This window comes from Aspergillus udagawae (genome assembly GCF_001078395.1).
Source record: "Aspergillus udagawae IFM 46973 DNA, scaffold_4, whole genome shotgun sequence".
NCBI classification, from domain to species: Eukaryota; Fungi; Ascomycota; class Eurotiomycetes; order Eurotiales; family Aspergillaceae; genus Aspergillus; species Aspergillus udagawae.
In genome coordinates this window covers 217,840-229,773 of record NW_025091267.1, presented here as the reverse complement: position 1 = coordinate 229,773, position 11,934 = coordinate 217,840, and the positions used below count along the sequence as shown (strand labels likewise).

Here is an 11,934-nt window from a genome sequence, read left to right as displayed (position 1 = left end):
ACTGGCTGATTGGTCTATATGCTTCATCGAGCGTTGGCAACTTTTCTAGTGGGCTTACTGTCCACATGATAATATGCGGCTGACGCTCTGATCTCGAGTGTGGCTGTTTGATTTGAGAGGACACCCTCCGAGTAGGTTGATAGTAGACAAGATAGCATTGTGCTATTGAGCTGCTACAATATGGTAGCGGATGTTTGACTGACGACTGCATCATTGTGTTGAATTCTATTGCCAATATTGTACGGTACATCGATGGCCTAGTTATCGTATGTTGAAAACCAAAGCGATATCATGTGCGCCGCTAGAAACTCAGTAAGAAACAGACGTCTACTCTACCTAAGCATCTAGAATCCGTCGTTCTGCGTAAGTCCTCCTCTATGATCATACAAGGCAAATGTATCAAGCATTGCATCAAACTCCATCGAACTCATCCCGGCCAGCTCTGGTCTATATGCAAATCCTGCAGTAGGGGTGCTTCCAACAAGTAGTCCATGTTGCTCGTAAGGCTCTGCCTGCGCTTCATGCATTTTCACGTTGAAGTTTCCGTCAGTAGGGAATGAGGATAATTCCCAGGAGGGGACCCCTATGAATGACGTGGGAATGTCCACACTTAATGAAGGGGTCTCGAGCATCTCTGGACCGAAGGTCGAGACAGTAGAAATGGTCGTGAGACCTGGAGAGTCCGGTATAGAATTGGGTCTGGAAGGCGGTATTTCACGCGGGAAATAGCCGTCGTCTAGCATTTGAATGCTGAGAGCGATATTGCTACAAAGACCGGCCATGTAGGCGGCTTTGGACGCATGAGCTGTAGGAGACGATTTGGCAGAGAAAAAGTTCATGTGGGCAGCGAACGAAGAAAGTAGCTCGGCGTCGATACGGTGGTCTTGCTGGTACTCTTCGATGATGGCGATGAAGACCTCGAGGAACAACGCCATGGAATAATTCAGGCAGATACTGGAATTCGTAAGACCATGATGTCTACGTTTCCACGGAAAACATACCTTTGATACAGTGCAAGCCCAACGACGCTATCCCCAGCTGTACCGCATGTCTCCTGCAATAGACGAAGGCCAGATCGTGCATATTCCAAGCGTGAGCAACGGTCGTTGGATGCATGCTCCAACCTTTGAGTCAGAACCCGAAGTGTACATAGTGTGTATCGCAGCTCAGTGAGGCGAAATGCTTCTTGCTCGGTCATAGTGCATGCAGGAGAGAGAATATGTTTGTGCTGGATCTCCCAGTCTTCCAATGTTCGGTTGATCTGCTGAACTTGACAAATGATGTAGTCTCGCCCCTTGCGAGTCGTTCGCGCGGAGTAGAGACATTGGTACATGTCTTCTTGGATATGTGCCAGAGAGATGTGTGCAGAACGTTGATCCCTTGCGATATGGTCAGAGTTTGCCGCTGGGAAAAGAAGCCCACAGTCGTAGGATGGAAGAAGGCAAGGCTTGCCAGCTATGAAAGACGCGTGTTTCTATTCCGTAGTTAGCAAGGGCAAGAGACAGACAAATTGCTAGCTTACGTCGATGATGAACAAGGACCACCACAGGTCTGTCTGTTCTGCGTTCTCCGAGTTCGAATTCCTTTGATGGAGGCCGATGGATTTGGCTAACTGGCACGCCTGTGCAAACACTGTCTCAAAGGTCGCGAGAGAAAAATACTTCAAGGCGATCAATGCCTGAGCATGTTAGACGATAAATACAATCAATCAAGAAGAGCAGGCCTACCATGCTCAACAGCGCCTGCACATTGACTAGCTGCGGTCTCAGCAGTCTCTCGAAATTGTTGTACCCTCGCTGATAGTTCAGTAACAAGCTTTTGATGAGCTCGTCTTCTAGTATGTTGTGGTTGATCAAACCAGCTCTGGTTGTTGCACTATTCTTGGCATCCAGTGTCTGTAGAAGGATATTGTTGAACAAAATCATCCAGGCTGGGTCAGGGTTGTTGACCATTGGTCCATACTGCTCCTTAATCGCTGACGCAACACTTTCTCGGTCGTAGATGGGCAGAAAGGGACTCAGGCATGTAAAATATGTTTCTAGACTGGCTTCTACCAGTGCTCGTGGTGGTAACGAGGGTAGCAGCCCATCTGACTCTGGTATCGACAGGACTGGGCTTTCTCTGGTCAGATTCTCGAACAATTCGCTGACTTCTTTAAGCCGTGACTGCAATGAACGACTCTGGCCTGGTCTGAAATCCGGTGAAGCTGGACTATATTCGCCGTCTGGATTCGGGAATGGTAATAGCGATCTCAGTCTATCGCACGCAGCCTGGGCCTCGGCATATAGAGAAGCAATAGGGGTTGATCCAGGGAAGGCATGGTAACTGCATTGTTCGGGGCGCGTCTCTGAAGAGGCATCTAAGGTGCTTTCGTCCATATGTCGACTATCATTGGGGTCACTATGACTGTCGTCGGACTGGATGACCGAGCTTGGCCGTGTAGCAGCGTTCGACGGAGAATTTGAACGCTCTACAGCTGACAAGCAGCGAAGCAGCGCCTCTTCAATCTTCCCAAGACGGTTTCCAAGGACTTCGACCTCGTTAACCCTGTACAGACACAAAAGATTAGAATCATTCTGCTCTTAGACGACACAGAAGACGAACAGTTTCTTGGTGTGATTGACTCGCTTCCCCTTGTTGGAGAACCCACATGCGAGATTGGATTTGCGACAGCTCGAGCACTTGGGATATTCCTTGTTGCAACGGACCTTGCGGATACGGCATTCATCGCACGCCTCCCTGGACCCTGATGACCCGGTAGACGGCTGCCCCTTCATGACAGTCGTGCCGTGAGATCCTGGTTGGCTGGGAATAGGCTTACCCTTGGTCCGTTTTGCTCCTGTCTGGTCCTGCGTACCCATTGTGTAGTACAGAAACAAATACGGAAAGGAGAGCTTCACATGAAAAGCAGAAAGAGAAAGGCAAGATGGGGGGGTGGGGGGGGATAGGCTGGGGCTAGAGTCCAAATGATATACACAGCGGGCCGGAGTATAAATGATCTGGCGGCAAAATTCACCGGAAATACGAGTGGACTCTGCAGACACGAAATCAAGCCTGCGGAGCGTTCCGAATCCTCTGTCAGCACGGGTGATAAGACCCTGATCTTATGCCGATGATGATGATCGGTATATATTCCGTACGGGGGTGCGTGTCTGACTGGGTGGATATCAGTAACAGTGCAGGGGTCTTGATTTGAAAACTCCGAAAGGGGGATAATCAGCAGAACATGGAGGGATACCCCTCCCACTTTTCGTGGAGTAGAGGGCCCCAATCCAGGTGAAGGGGAAGAGCCAGAGAAAGTAGCCGGTGGAAATGGTCGTTTGTAAAGAAGAATGCGGTCTGCAGGACAATTTCAAGGATTTCTGCGGACCCCTCCCGAGTAGATGAAGCCACTCAACCCAAAGAGGCGTACTCCCCGACCAAAAGGGGTATTGTAACAATCATTCAGAACCACTCCTTTTTTGCTCCGGCGCGTTATGGCTGGCTACAATGCTGCATAACCAAGGTGGATACTACAGCGGACGAACGGCATCAACCTCCACATCCACATGTCTCCGTTGAACGACCTCGTGGCTGCAGAAGGATCTGAACCCATCACTTTCTAGCAATGCTTAGACCGCAAACGGCAACGCCAAACGAGTGCCCTCGCGTCCCGTAGAGTTTCGTTTCTTATCGTCTGACTGAAGGTTATGCTCGACCTCGAACAAGCTTCGGACTCAAGAGTTGTGGCTGGAACTCAGTATTCTTCTCAGATCTGGGAAGCTCGTTTTTTTTCCCACAGAGCAGCAAAGATTGTGGAAAGACCCATCTGATGCGACTGGACATTGCATAACTTCCATTAGCTACCAGTTGAAGAGCAAGGGGCTGTACACCGGACCCTTGCTCTGTTGCCGGGGTTTAGACATTCGAGCTGAGGCGCCAGACCGAAACAGATCAGACTCGAGGATTGGAAGGAGGCGGTTACGGGAGAAAGACTCCGCGGTCCGCCACGTCGAGGAGAGACATCCTCAACCGAGCAGCGCCGTTAGGGGCCCAGGGATTCTGATTAGGGTGAGGCTGCGGACATTCTTTCCTCCGTGCGTTTGGCGTTCTGCAGGATAGAGACTCTCATCGCAGGCTCGCAGCTCAGCAACTCCAGCAAATCAGATTTGAGCAGCTTCTAGCCGGATTGGGTAATGGTAGAATTGCAGAATTGTCGAGACTACTTGCCAAGCGAGGCTATCAGAGTGCGTGGTCGATTAGCCTCTGATACTTGCCAATGCTCTTTCCTATTTCGCTTAGCTCGCACCGCGGGAGATTGACTTGTCAAACGATCGATGTAACCTTGTAAGCTCATACTCTAAGATAAATCGTGTTTCAGCGTTTAGAAATGTCGATCATGGCGGGTGGATATGGATGATAGCTCGGCGACGGTCCGTGCCATACGCGGAAAAGAGAAACGCAGGATATATTCCTCATGTGGACAAGAGGTAATATAGAATGATACGTCCTATCTCGATAATGCGCAGAAACCAGGCAGCATTGTGTCAACAAGACAAGAATGGGTAATATCGACAGCCGCAGCTGGGATGCTCTACAACATGGGCTGGCTGGTCGGTCTGATCCGACTCAGCCAACTCAAGGCCCTGCATCAGTAAGCCGAGTAATACCGCTCGCCCATAATTTATTCTCGGTTGACGTCAACAGACAACGACATGACTCCCAGGAAAACTGGGTGACCCCTCCATCATCACCATTATCAGCAACATGAGAGCAGATAAGAGCTACCTGTTCTGGGTCACACATTGTTGGATAGCAGGCGTATTGGCCGCAATGGTTGTCGCATCATGATGCTTGTCTGGCGATGCATATTTCGTTCATTTTCGACCACCATCACCATGCCAGCATGCCTTTGCCAGCCCTCACTGGCAAATCTGAGTGGACCGCGATACCCACATCCGAGCTTAGTTTCATGCCAGCTGCGCAAAATCTCGTAATACCAGTGATTAATCCCACTATCGGCCAGTCATGATTTGTGGAAAGGTTCATGTCAATGTATTGCTTACTCCTTCAGAAGACCGAAGAACATTCACTATCAAGGATTCTTCGGGCTTCCCCGTCCTTCCCTGGTCGCTGACAATAAACCCTGGCGGTTAATGAGGAGTACGTAATTACCATGTGGACAGATACATGCATCATGTCCATGGTGAATTTTCCTATATCCACAACAACTGAGACATGACAGGGATTCTCTCACGAAGCTCGTGTCGGCCTATGGTGCACATTCTGCTCAGCACGAGGGCTCGTGTGAGGATCGGCACAGCGGTCTCCGTGGAGAAATCTGCTCGTCAGCAGCACTCTAGGGTCGTGTCTCCACTTTGAAGGGCATTCGGCAGCTCAAACGCTCCGTTGTTTCAGTCAGAAGTTCATTAAGAAGACGGAGGGGGGATGCCGTGGCTGGAGGGGAATCTTGGCAAGCGCAGACGCGTTCAAGCGGAGGGGATCTCCAAGAGGAAATCTGTGGACTATTCCACCTCTATTCGGTACGAATAAGGGAATGATAAGCGCAGAAACAACTTGGCATCACCCCGAGTGAGCGTCAGAGTCGAGGACAGGCGGACGAGCAGGTTGCACCAGATGCCAAGTCGCCGGTAGCCAATAGTGCCCCATCGGTGGCGCTGCCGAGCCGGAGCACCGCCATGATCTGATTCGGCAGAAATTGCGTTGTCGGAGGGCTAGTTGAGATTATGCTGGGTAGTCTCGCATCAAGCTGACTCTTGGCGGTGGATTGCCAAGGGAGGGGACGACTCATCTGCCAGGCCAACACTGTGAAAATCATCAATCTGAAATTATCCGCCGGGCGGCTGCGCTCGTTTGAAATTGACAGGTACTCCGGAGCGCGAATTTGAGCCATGCAAGACAAACAATGTGATGAGAGCAGCGGGATATATCAAGATGATCTGCACTTTCCGCGGTCCATACCCGCATCACACGACGTCGATTCCAAGACGGTTATATCGATCCAAGACGCAGATCGACCGGGTAATCACTAATCAGCCTGTTTACTCTCAATATCAACAGATGAAGCTGTACTTGCTGCTAGATGTCTGGGGAGAACCTTACTGAGGATGATGCGCCAGCGGATGACACGTCGTTTTCTAACGCTTGCGAACCCCAGGAACTGACTTGCCGGCTGATTCAGATCATTGGTTCCGGCTATATATGATCTCGGCGTTCTTCCTGGCGTCGTCATCATACTGCCAATGTATTTGACTACGTGGTGTCCCGCAAGGACAAGATCATAAGACCGTGCCGATCACCGGTTAATCGTACTCACTGCTGCTGGCTGACGAGAGTGCATTGGCTCAATTCCGTTACACCAGGAACTACTGGAGTTGTTTCACATGTTGTTCAATTCCGCTGCCGAGCATGCGACCACAGTCCCCCCTGCTCCAAATGAGTTCGCTGTTATAGATGGTCATGACGGATCGTGCTATCTCAAGATCACTTGGACACGGAGTATTATGGCGCTAAAGCTTTCCATGCTCAGCCAACGCACTGGAAGAGTGCTCCAAAAGGAGGATTTCTACGCATGCGACGCCGCGGATGAAATCAGACAGCATTTCGCTCGTTGCCAAAGGTGTTGTCTCTCGGCATGGCTCTACTCGCATCGTAGATTGCATTATGACCAATCTGGGCCTGACTGAACTGCTGCTCGTATCTCTCAATAGCGCTGCGCTTTCACTCGTCTGTCACTCTCGACGCTATTGGTGGCCCTGGGTGGAAGTTAGTATCTAGTGAACACGGGTAAGAACATACGCCTTCAACCAAGCTTGGACTCCATTAGGGCCGCTCTGATCGTCACCTCGTTTCTGGTAAAAGTCGTCATGAACCTTGAACATGAACTTGCCCACCGCCCAATCCGTCTTCGAGGACATTTTGAGCGTGCTGCTTGGCTTCCTTTGAGAGCATGGGGTTGCCCAGGACTACCATCTTTTTTGGGCTAGCCTTTTCGAGGATTGGAACGTACCGACCTACGCTCTGTAGCTAGTGAGGATGTTGACGCGATCTCCAGCGCTAGATACTGTTCCATTGCAGAGGAATCCATGGTGGATGGGATCAAGAGAGTCCAAACTAGAAGCCATCTTAGAGAGAACCGTCGCAATTATCCGGCTCGAAACTTAACTTGGACCAGGGCACACACAGTTGACTCGAATTCCTTTCCCAATTTGTTGGTTTGATTGTGCACTGCGTGATTCTGATTCACCTGTCCTATTCAAACTGCTAGATAGCTGCTGGCTATATCTTTATTTTGGCTGGCATACATACTCCCACAGCCGAAGTCCCCCCTCGTCCAACGCGCAAGTCGGGGTTTCTCCGTTCGCGGAGCTGGTTTCTATGAACAAAACGCGGAGGATAAAGTCAATGACGAGATTGACCCCAGCAATTTCGGTTATCATATCGTCATTTAGTTCTCATCGGACGGGTCAAGTTTCTTAGGTAGCGTCTAGCCGGACATTGAGAGGCATATTTGAAGATGTGATAATAATGATGATCTAACCTAGGTGAACAGATTCTCGGTATGCCGAGAAGTCATCCGGTCCTCAGACACACGGCATGGAGAAACTCTCGTCTCCAAGCCATAGAGACTCGGCTCTGTTCTTCTCCTAGCCTGCATTTGCGGCCTAGATCCGTTATGAGACTCGATTCCCCCATCCTCCGTGCGCCACATTGCGAATTCAAACACCGATCTCCCGAGTTCCTAAGTAGGGATGAATGTACAAGTGGGTTAACTGTTAGAACCGAGGACGCGGATCGGCTATCCTCCGAATATTATTTCGGGATTTGATGAAAAACGTATCTGATGTTGCCGTGCGGGAGGGATTGGCGGGTAGGACAACTGTGGCTGGAGTGGATATACGTCATGATGAGGTTAAGAGCATATCAGTTGTCCCAATAATCATGGGGGGATGATTTCTCCACAAAAATTCAGCTTGTGGTCAAAGTGGTCGGGACTTCATGAAATGAATGATCAATCATATCAACGGCTCGGATCAAAGGATACGTATAGGTATACATTCCAGGGGACTGTCCAACACCGCTTTAGGAAACCTTGGAAGTCATGCGGTACCTGTACTCTATCTGATTCAAGCCAACGTCAAGGCGATCCCTCAGCCTTACAGGTTTCAGGTTTCGCTTTGAACATTACAGAAATCTTCTAAGCGTCAAAGTGTCAAGATTGTGCTAAATATAACCCAATCAGTGAATATCGTGGCTGATCTGCGTTGATGATTCACTGTGGTTGATATAGATTACGTCATATACCGCAGGGTCGATGGTCAACACCAAGAATCCGTGTCCATCAACTTGCTTGGCAGACGATTCATCCTGACGACAGAGCTTATTACTCTGTGAATATAGCGCTCAGATCTTGCTCTTGTACTTATACTGCACGGAGTTGTTTAGAGGTAAATAATTCTGGCGCAAGTAAACTCTCCCAAATCATAGCAACACATCACCATAGTCATGGCGTCTGAAGACCAGAAAAAACGCGGCTTGATCATAGTCTCCAACCGTCTACCGCTGTCGCTCAAGAAGGTCGATGGAGGTTTCGAGTCCAGCCTCTCCAGTGGCGGACTGGTGACTGCCCTGTCCGGCTTAACCAACTCCACCACGTTCAAATGGTTCGGCTGGCCAGGAATCAACGTGCCAGATCCCGAAGAGCAGAAGAAGGCAGCCAAATCGCTGGAAGAAAAAGGTGCAAAGGGTATCTTTCTGGAGGAGGAGCTGGGACATGCCCATTATAATGGATTCTCGAGTACGACCACCAACCCTGGTTGGCAGAACCGAGCTGACGTGATCTAGATTCTATTCTCTGGCCGATCCTCCATTATCAGTCTGGTGTTGACTTCAACGAGGATTACTGGAAGGCCTACCAGCGCGTTAATGAGATCTTCGCTGATACGGTCGCCGACGAAGCAAAAGACGGCGATCTAATCTGGGTACACGACTACCATCTCCTGCTTCTGCCTCGGCTCCTTCGCGAGCGTCTCAAGAGCAAGGGGAAGAAGTGCCCGATTGGGTTCACGTTGCACACTCCCTTCCCGGCAGGAGACTTCTGGCGCTCCCTGCCAGTCGAGAAGGACCTGCTCAAGGGCGTTCTTGCTTGTGATGTGATTGGATTCCATACTGAGGAGTACAAGCGGAATTTTACCGACGCTTGCGAACAGAGTTTGTATGTACTTATCTTTTTCCATCTGGAAGGGTCGCGCTGACAGTTGACAGGGGCGCTCGCACTACAAGCAACAATGAAATCCAATTCGAAGACCACCGTGCTCATGTTGGTGTATTCGTGGTCGGCATTGATCCCCAGAAGTTTGACGATGCGTTGAAAGATGAAGCGACCATCAAACGTATCCAGGAATTGGACGAGGAGTATAAAGACAAGATTGTCATCGTCGGCGTGGACCGACTGGACTACACCAAGGGGCTGGTGCAGAAGCTCCAGGGATTCGAGGAGTTCCTAAAGGAGAACCCGGAGCTCGCGAACAAGGTCGTCTTGATTCAGGTTGCGGTTCCCAGTCGCGAGGACGTCAAGGAGTACCAGGAACTCGAAAAGGAGATTTCTACCCTCGTCGGGAAGATTTGTGGAACTTATGGTAAGTTTTTGCCAGTCTGTTCAGAGTAGCTCTAGCTGACCGTCTAGCCACCCCGGAGGGCGTACCACTGATCTACATCCACCGCTCCGTCTCCTTCCCCGAGCTGACAGCGCTGTACTGCGTCGCGAAAGCCTGTCTCATCACCTCTCATCGGGACGGAATGAACCTTGTGGCCTCCGAGTACGTCGCCTGCCAGGAAAATCGATGGGGAGTGCTGGTGCTCTCGGAACTGGCGGGCGCAGCGTCTTTCATGGGCCATGGCAGTATCACCTTCCATCCGTCTAGCACGCACGAGCTCGCAAATGCCATCCACCAGGCGGTCACCATGGACGATGAGGAGAAGAAGCGCCGATACAAAGAGCTGAGCGAGTTCGTCACGACTCATACGAGGTACGTCGATCTGCCGCCTGTAGAGGTTCATGGCTGACAAAAGCAGTGCCAAATGGGGCGAGACCTTTGTGGATACTCTGGCCAAGCATTCGCCGTCTTGAAACAGTGTCTTCGGCTGGTTCTAATGTCTTACGAGTTATGACTTGACATGGGATCTCGGTTGTTGCATCTCGGTCGGCTTGTTACATTCAACTGCTTTTTTCATGGAGGCGCTTGCTGTTGTTTCCTTCCATGATAATTTCAAATACTTTAATGGAACGGTATCGGTGACAACTTTATCATCAATCCTTGTAGGGTGTAGAGCTGCATATCGCATGAACATAGTCTACCCTGCATTTCCTCAAGTCCTTATTAACTCCACTAGCAAATCAATTAAAAGCATTGGGCATCCTAAAACTGAAAATCGTTCCTTTAGAGAAATTGTCTGTGTTCGGTATGTTTGATAGACATACAACCGCCACAGCAATCCGTGCCACATGCAGCAACCAATAAATCGGCCAGGGGCAAGAAACAAGCAACATCCACGGTTATCTCATTCTGCAGAATAGACCAGTTAGTTACCTGCCCTGTATGAGACAATTTTGCTGGAATGAAATCCTGCTGCAGCCAACATATGATCTTGGCGGTGCTCTGATATCATCATGACGATAATCTCCAGTCAAGTATAAAATTAACCACCACACTGATCGCTTGGCCAGCAGCATAACAATTCTATCAGACCAATTAACCCAGTAATAATTATCTAATCTACACAATGCAGTCCGTACTCCAACCCGTAATCGGTCCCAAAAAGGAAATCCACGATCTCACCGGGCGAGTCGCCCTGGTGACCGGCGGAGCCCTAGGTATCGGGTAAGTCTACTTCAATCCTTTGTGTCAATATACTCCAGCTAAATAAACAGATATGAAATCTCCCGCGCCTTCGTCCTGAACGGCGCGCGCGTCATCATGGTCAACCGCAAAGAAGAGCAAGGCCAGTCCGCCATCGACAAGATCAAAGAGGAGGCCGGCGCCGACGCAAAAATCGAATGGATCCCCTGCGACATGGGCAATCTGAAAGAAATCAAGGAGGTGTTTTCGGGGATCCGGGAGCGGGAGAGTCGACTTGACCTTGTACGTCGCGAACTTTTTTATCTCTGCCAATGCCGACGCATGCTAATGAAATCAGCTCATCCTCTCCGCGGGCATCAACGCAAACCAATACGGCGAGACGACCGATGCGCTAGACCGGCACTTCGAAGTGAATTTCCTCGGCCAGTTCTACGTTGTCAATCAGCTTTGGCCTTTGCTGCGCAAGACGGCCCAGATGCCCGGGACGCCGCCGCCGCGGGTGGTCTTCGAGTCCTCGGAGCAGCACCGCAATGCGCCCAAGGTCGTGCACTTTGGGTCTGTGGAGGAGATCAATAACCCCGAGATTGGCAGCACGGAGGTCTACGGCCGGACGAAGCTGGCGACCATTTTAGGGGTCAAGTATGGGTTGCTGGAGCGGGTGATTAAGCCTAACAAGGATAATATCTATGCGCTTTCGGTGCATCCTGGCGCGGTGCGTTACCTTTCCTGGTGGCAGGTGATCAAGCTAATCGTAGGGAAACAGGTCAACACGGCGATGCAGCAGCAGTGGAAAGACGCGTACCCCGGTTTACTTGGCAAGCTGCTGACGACTGCGATGCTGGCTGTGGGCCGGAACGTCGAGCAGGGCTCGTACAGTGCCTTGTATGCGGCGACGAGTCCGGAGATCGAGGAGAGAGGATGGAACGGGTACTACTTTAGCGACGTGGCACAGCCTGGGAAGGAGTCGGCCCAGGCGTCGGATCCGATGCTGGGGGCTGCGCTGTGGGATTTGAGTCATCGGCTCATTAAGGAGAAGGTTGGGGAGGACGGGCTGGTGGATTGGAATGCTTGATTG

At 50.6% G+C, this 11,934-nt stretch overlaps 3 protein-coding genes across 3 annotated transcripts; 2 read left to right on the top strand and 1 right to left on the bottom strand.

Moving 5' to 3' along the window:
• Window positions 1-344: 344 nt before the first annotated feature.
• On the bottom strand, window positions 345-2,861 carry Aud_005444 (Zn(II)2Cys6 transcription factor; the record flags this gene model as incomplete). The annotated part of the gene is made up of 5 exons (XM_043290374.1): window positions 345-954; window positions 1,002-1,474; window positions 1,523-1,678; window positions 1,728-2,547; window positions 2,605-2,861. 5 exons carry the CDS (start codon window positions 2,859-2,861, stop codon window positions 345-347), a joined length of 2,316 nt encoding a protein of 771 aa, XP_043146309.1.
• Window positions 2,862-8,505: 5,644 nt separating this feature from the next.
• Aud_005443 (trehalose-6-phosphate synthase) lies at window positions 8,506-10,129 on the top strand (the record flags this gene model as incomplete). Its single annotated transcript, XM_043290373.1, has 5 exons — window positions 8,506-8,797; window positions 8,845-9,214; window positions 9,265-9,638; window positions 9,686-10,028; window positions 10,075-10,129. The coding sequence occupies 5 exons, from the start codon at window positions 8,506-8,508 to the stop codon at window positions 10,127-10,129; spliced, it is 1,434 nt and encodes a 477-aa protein (XP_043146308.1).
• A 653-nt stretch (window positions 10,130-10,782) lies between these two features.
• Window positions 10,783-11,931, top strand: Aud_005442 (short chain dehydrogenase/reductase family protein; the record flags this gene model as incomplete). Its single annotated transcript, XM_043290372.1, has 4 exons — window positions 10,783-10,880; window positions 10,931-11,141; window positions 11,197-11,571; window positions 11,623-11,931. The coding sequence occupies 4 exons, from the start codon at window positions 10,783-10,785 to the stop codon at window positions 11,929-11,931; spliced, it is 993 nt and encodes a 330-aa protein (XP_043146307.1).
• Window positions 11,932-11,934: the final 3 nt, after the last annotated feature.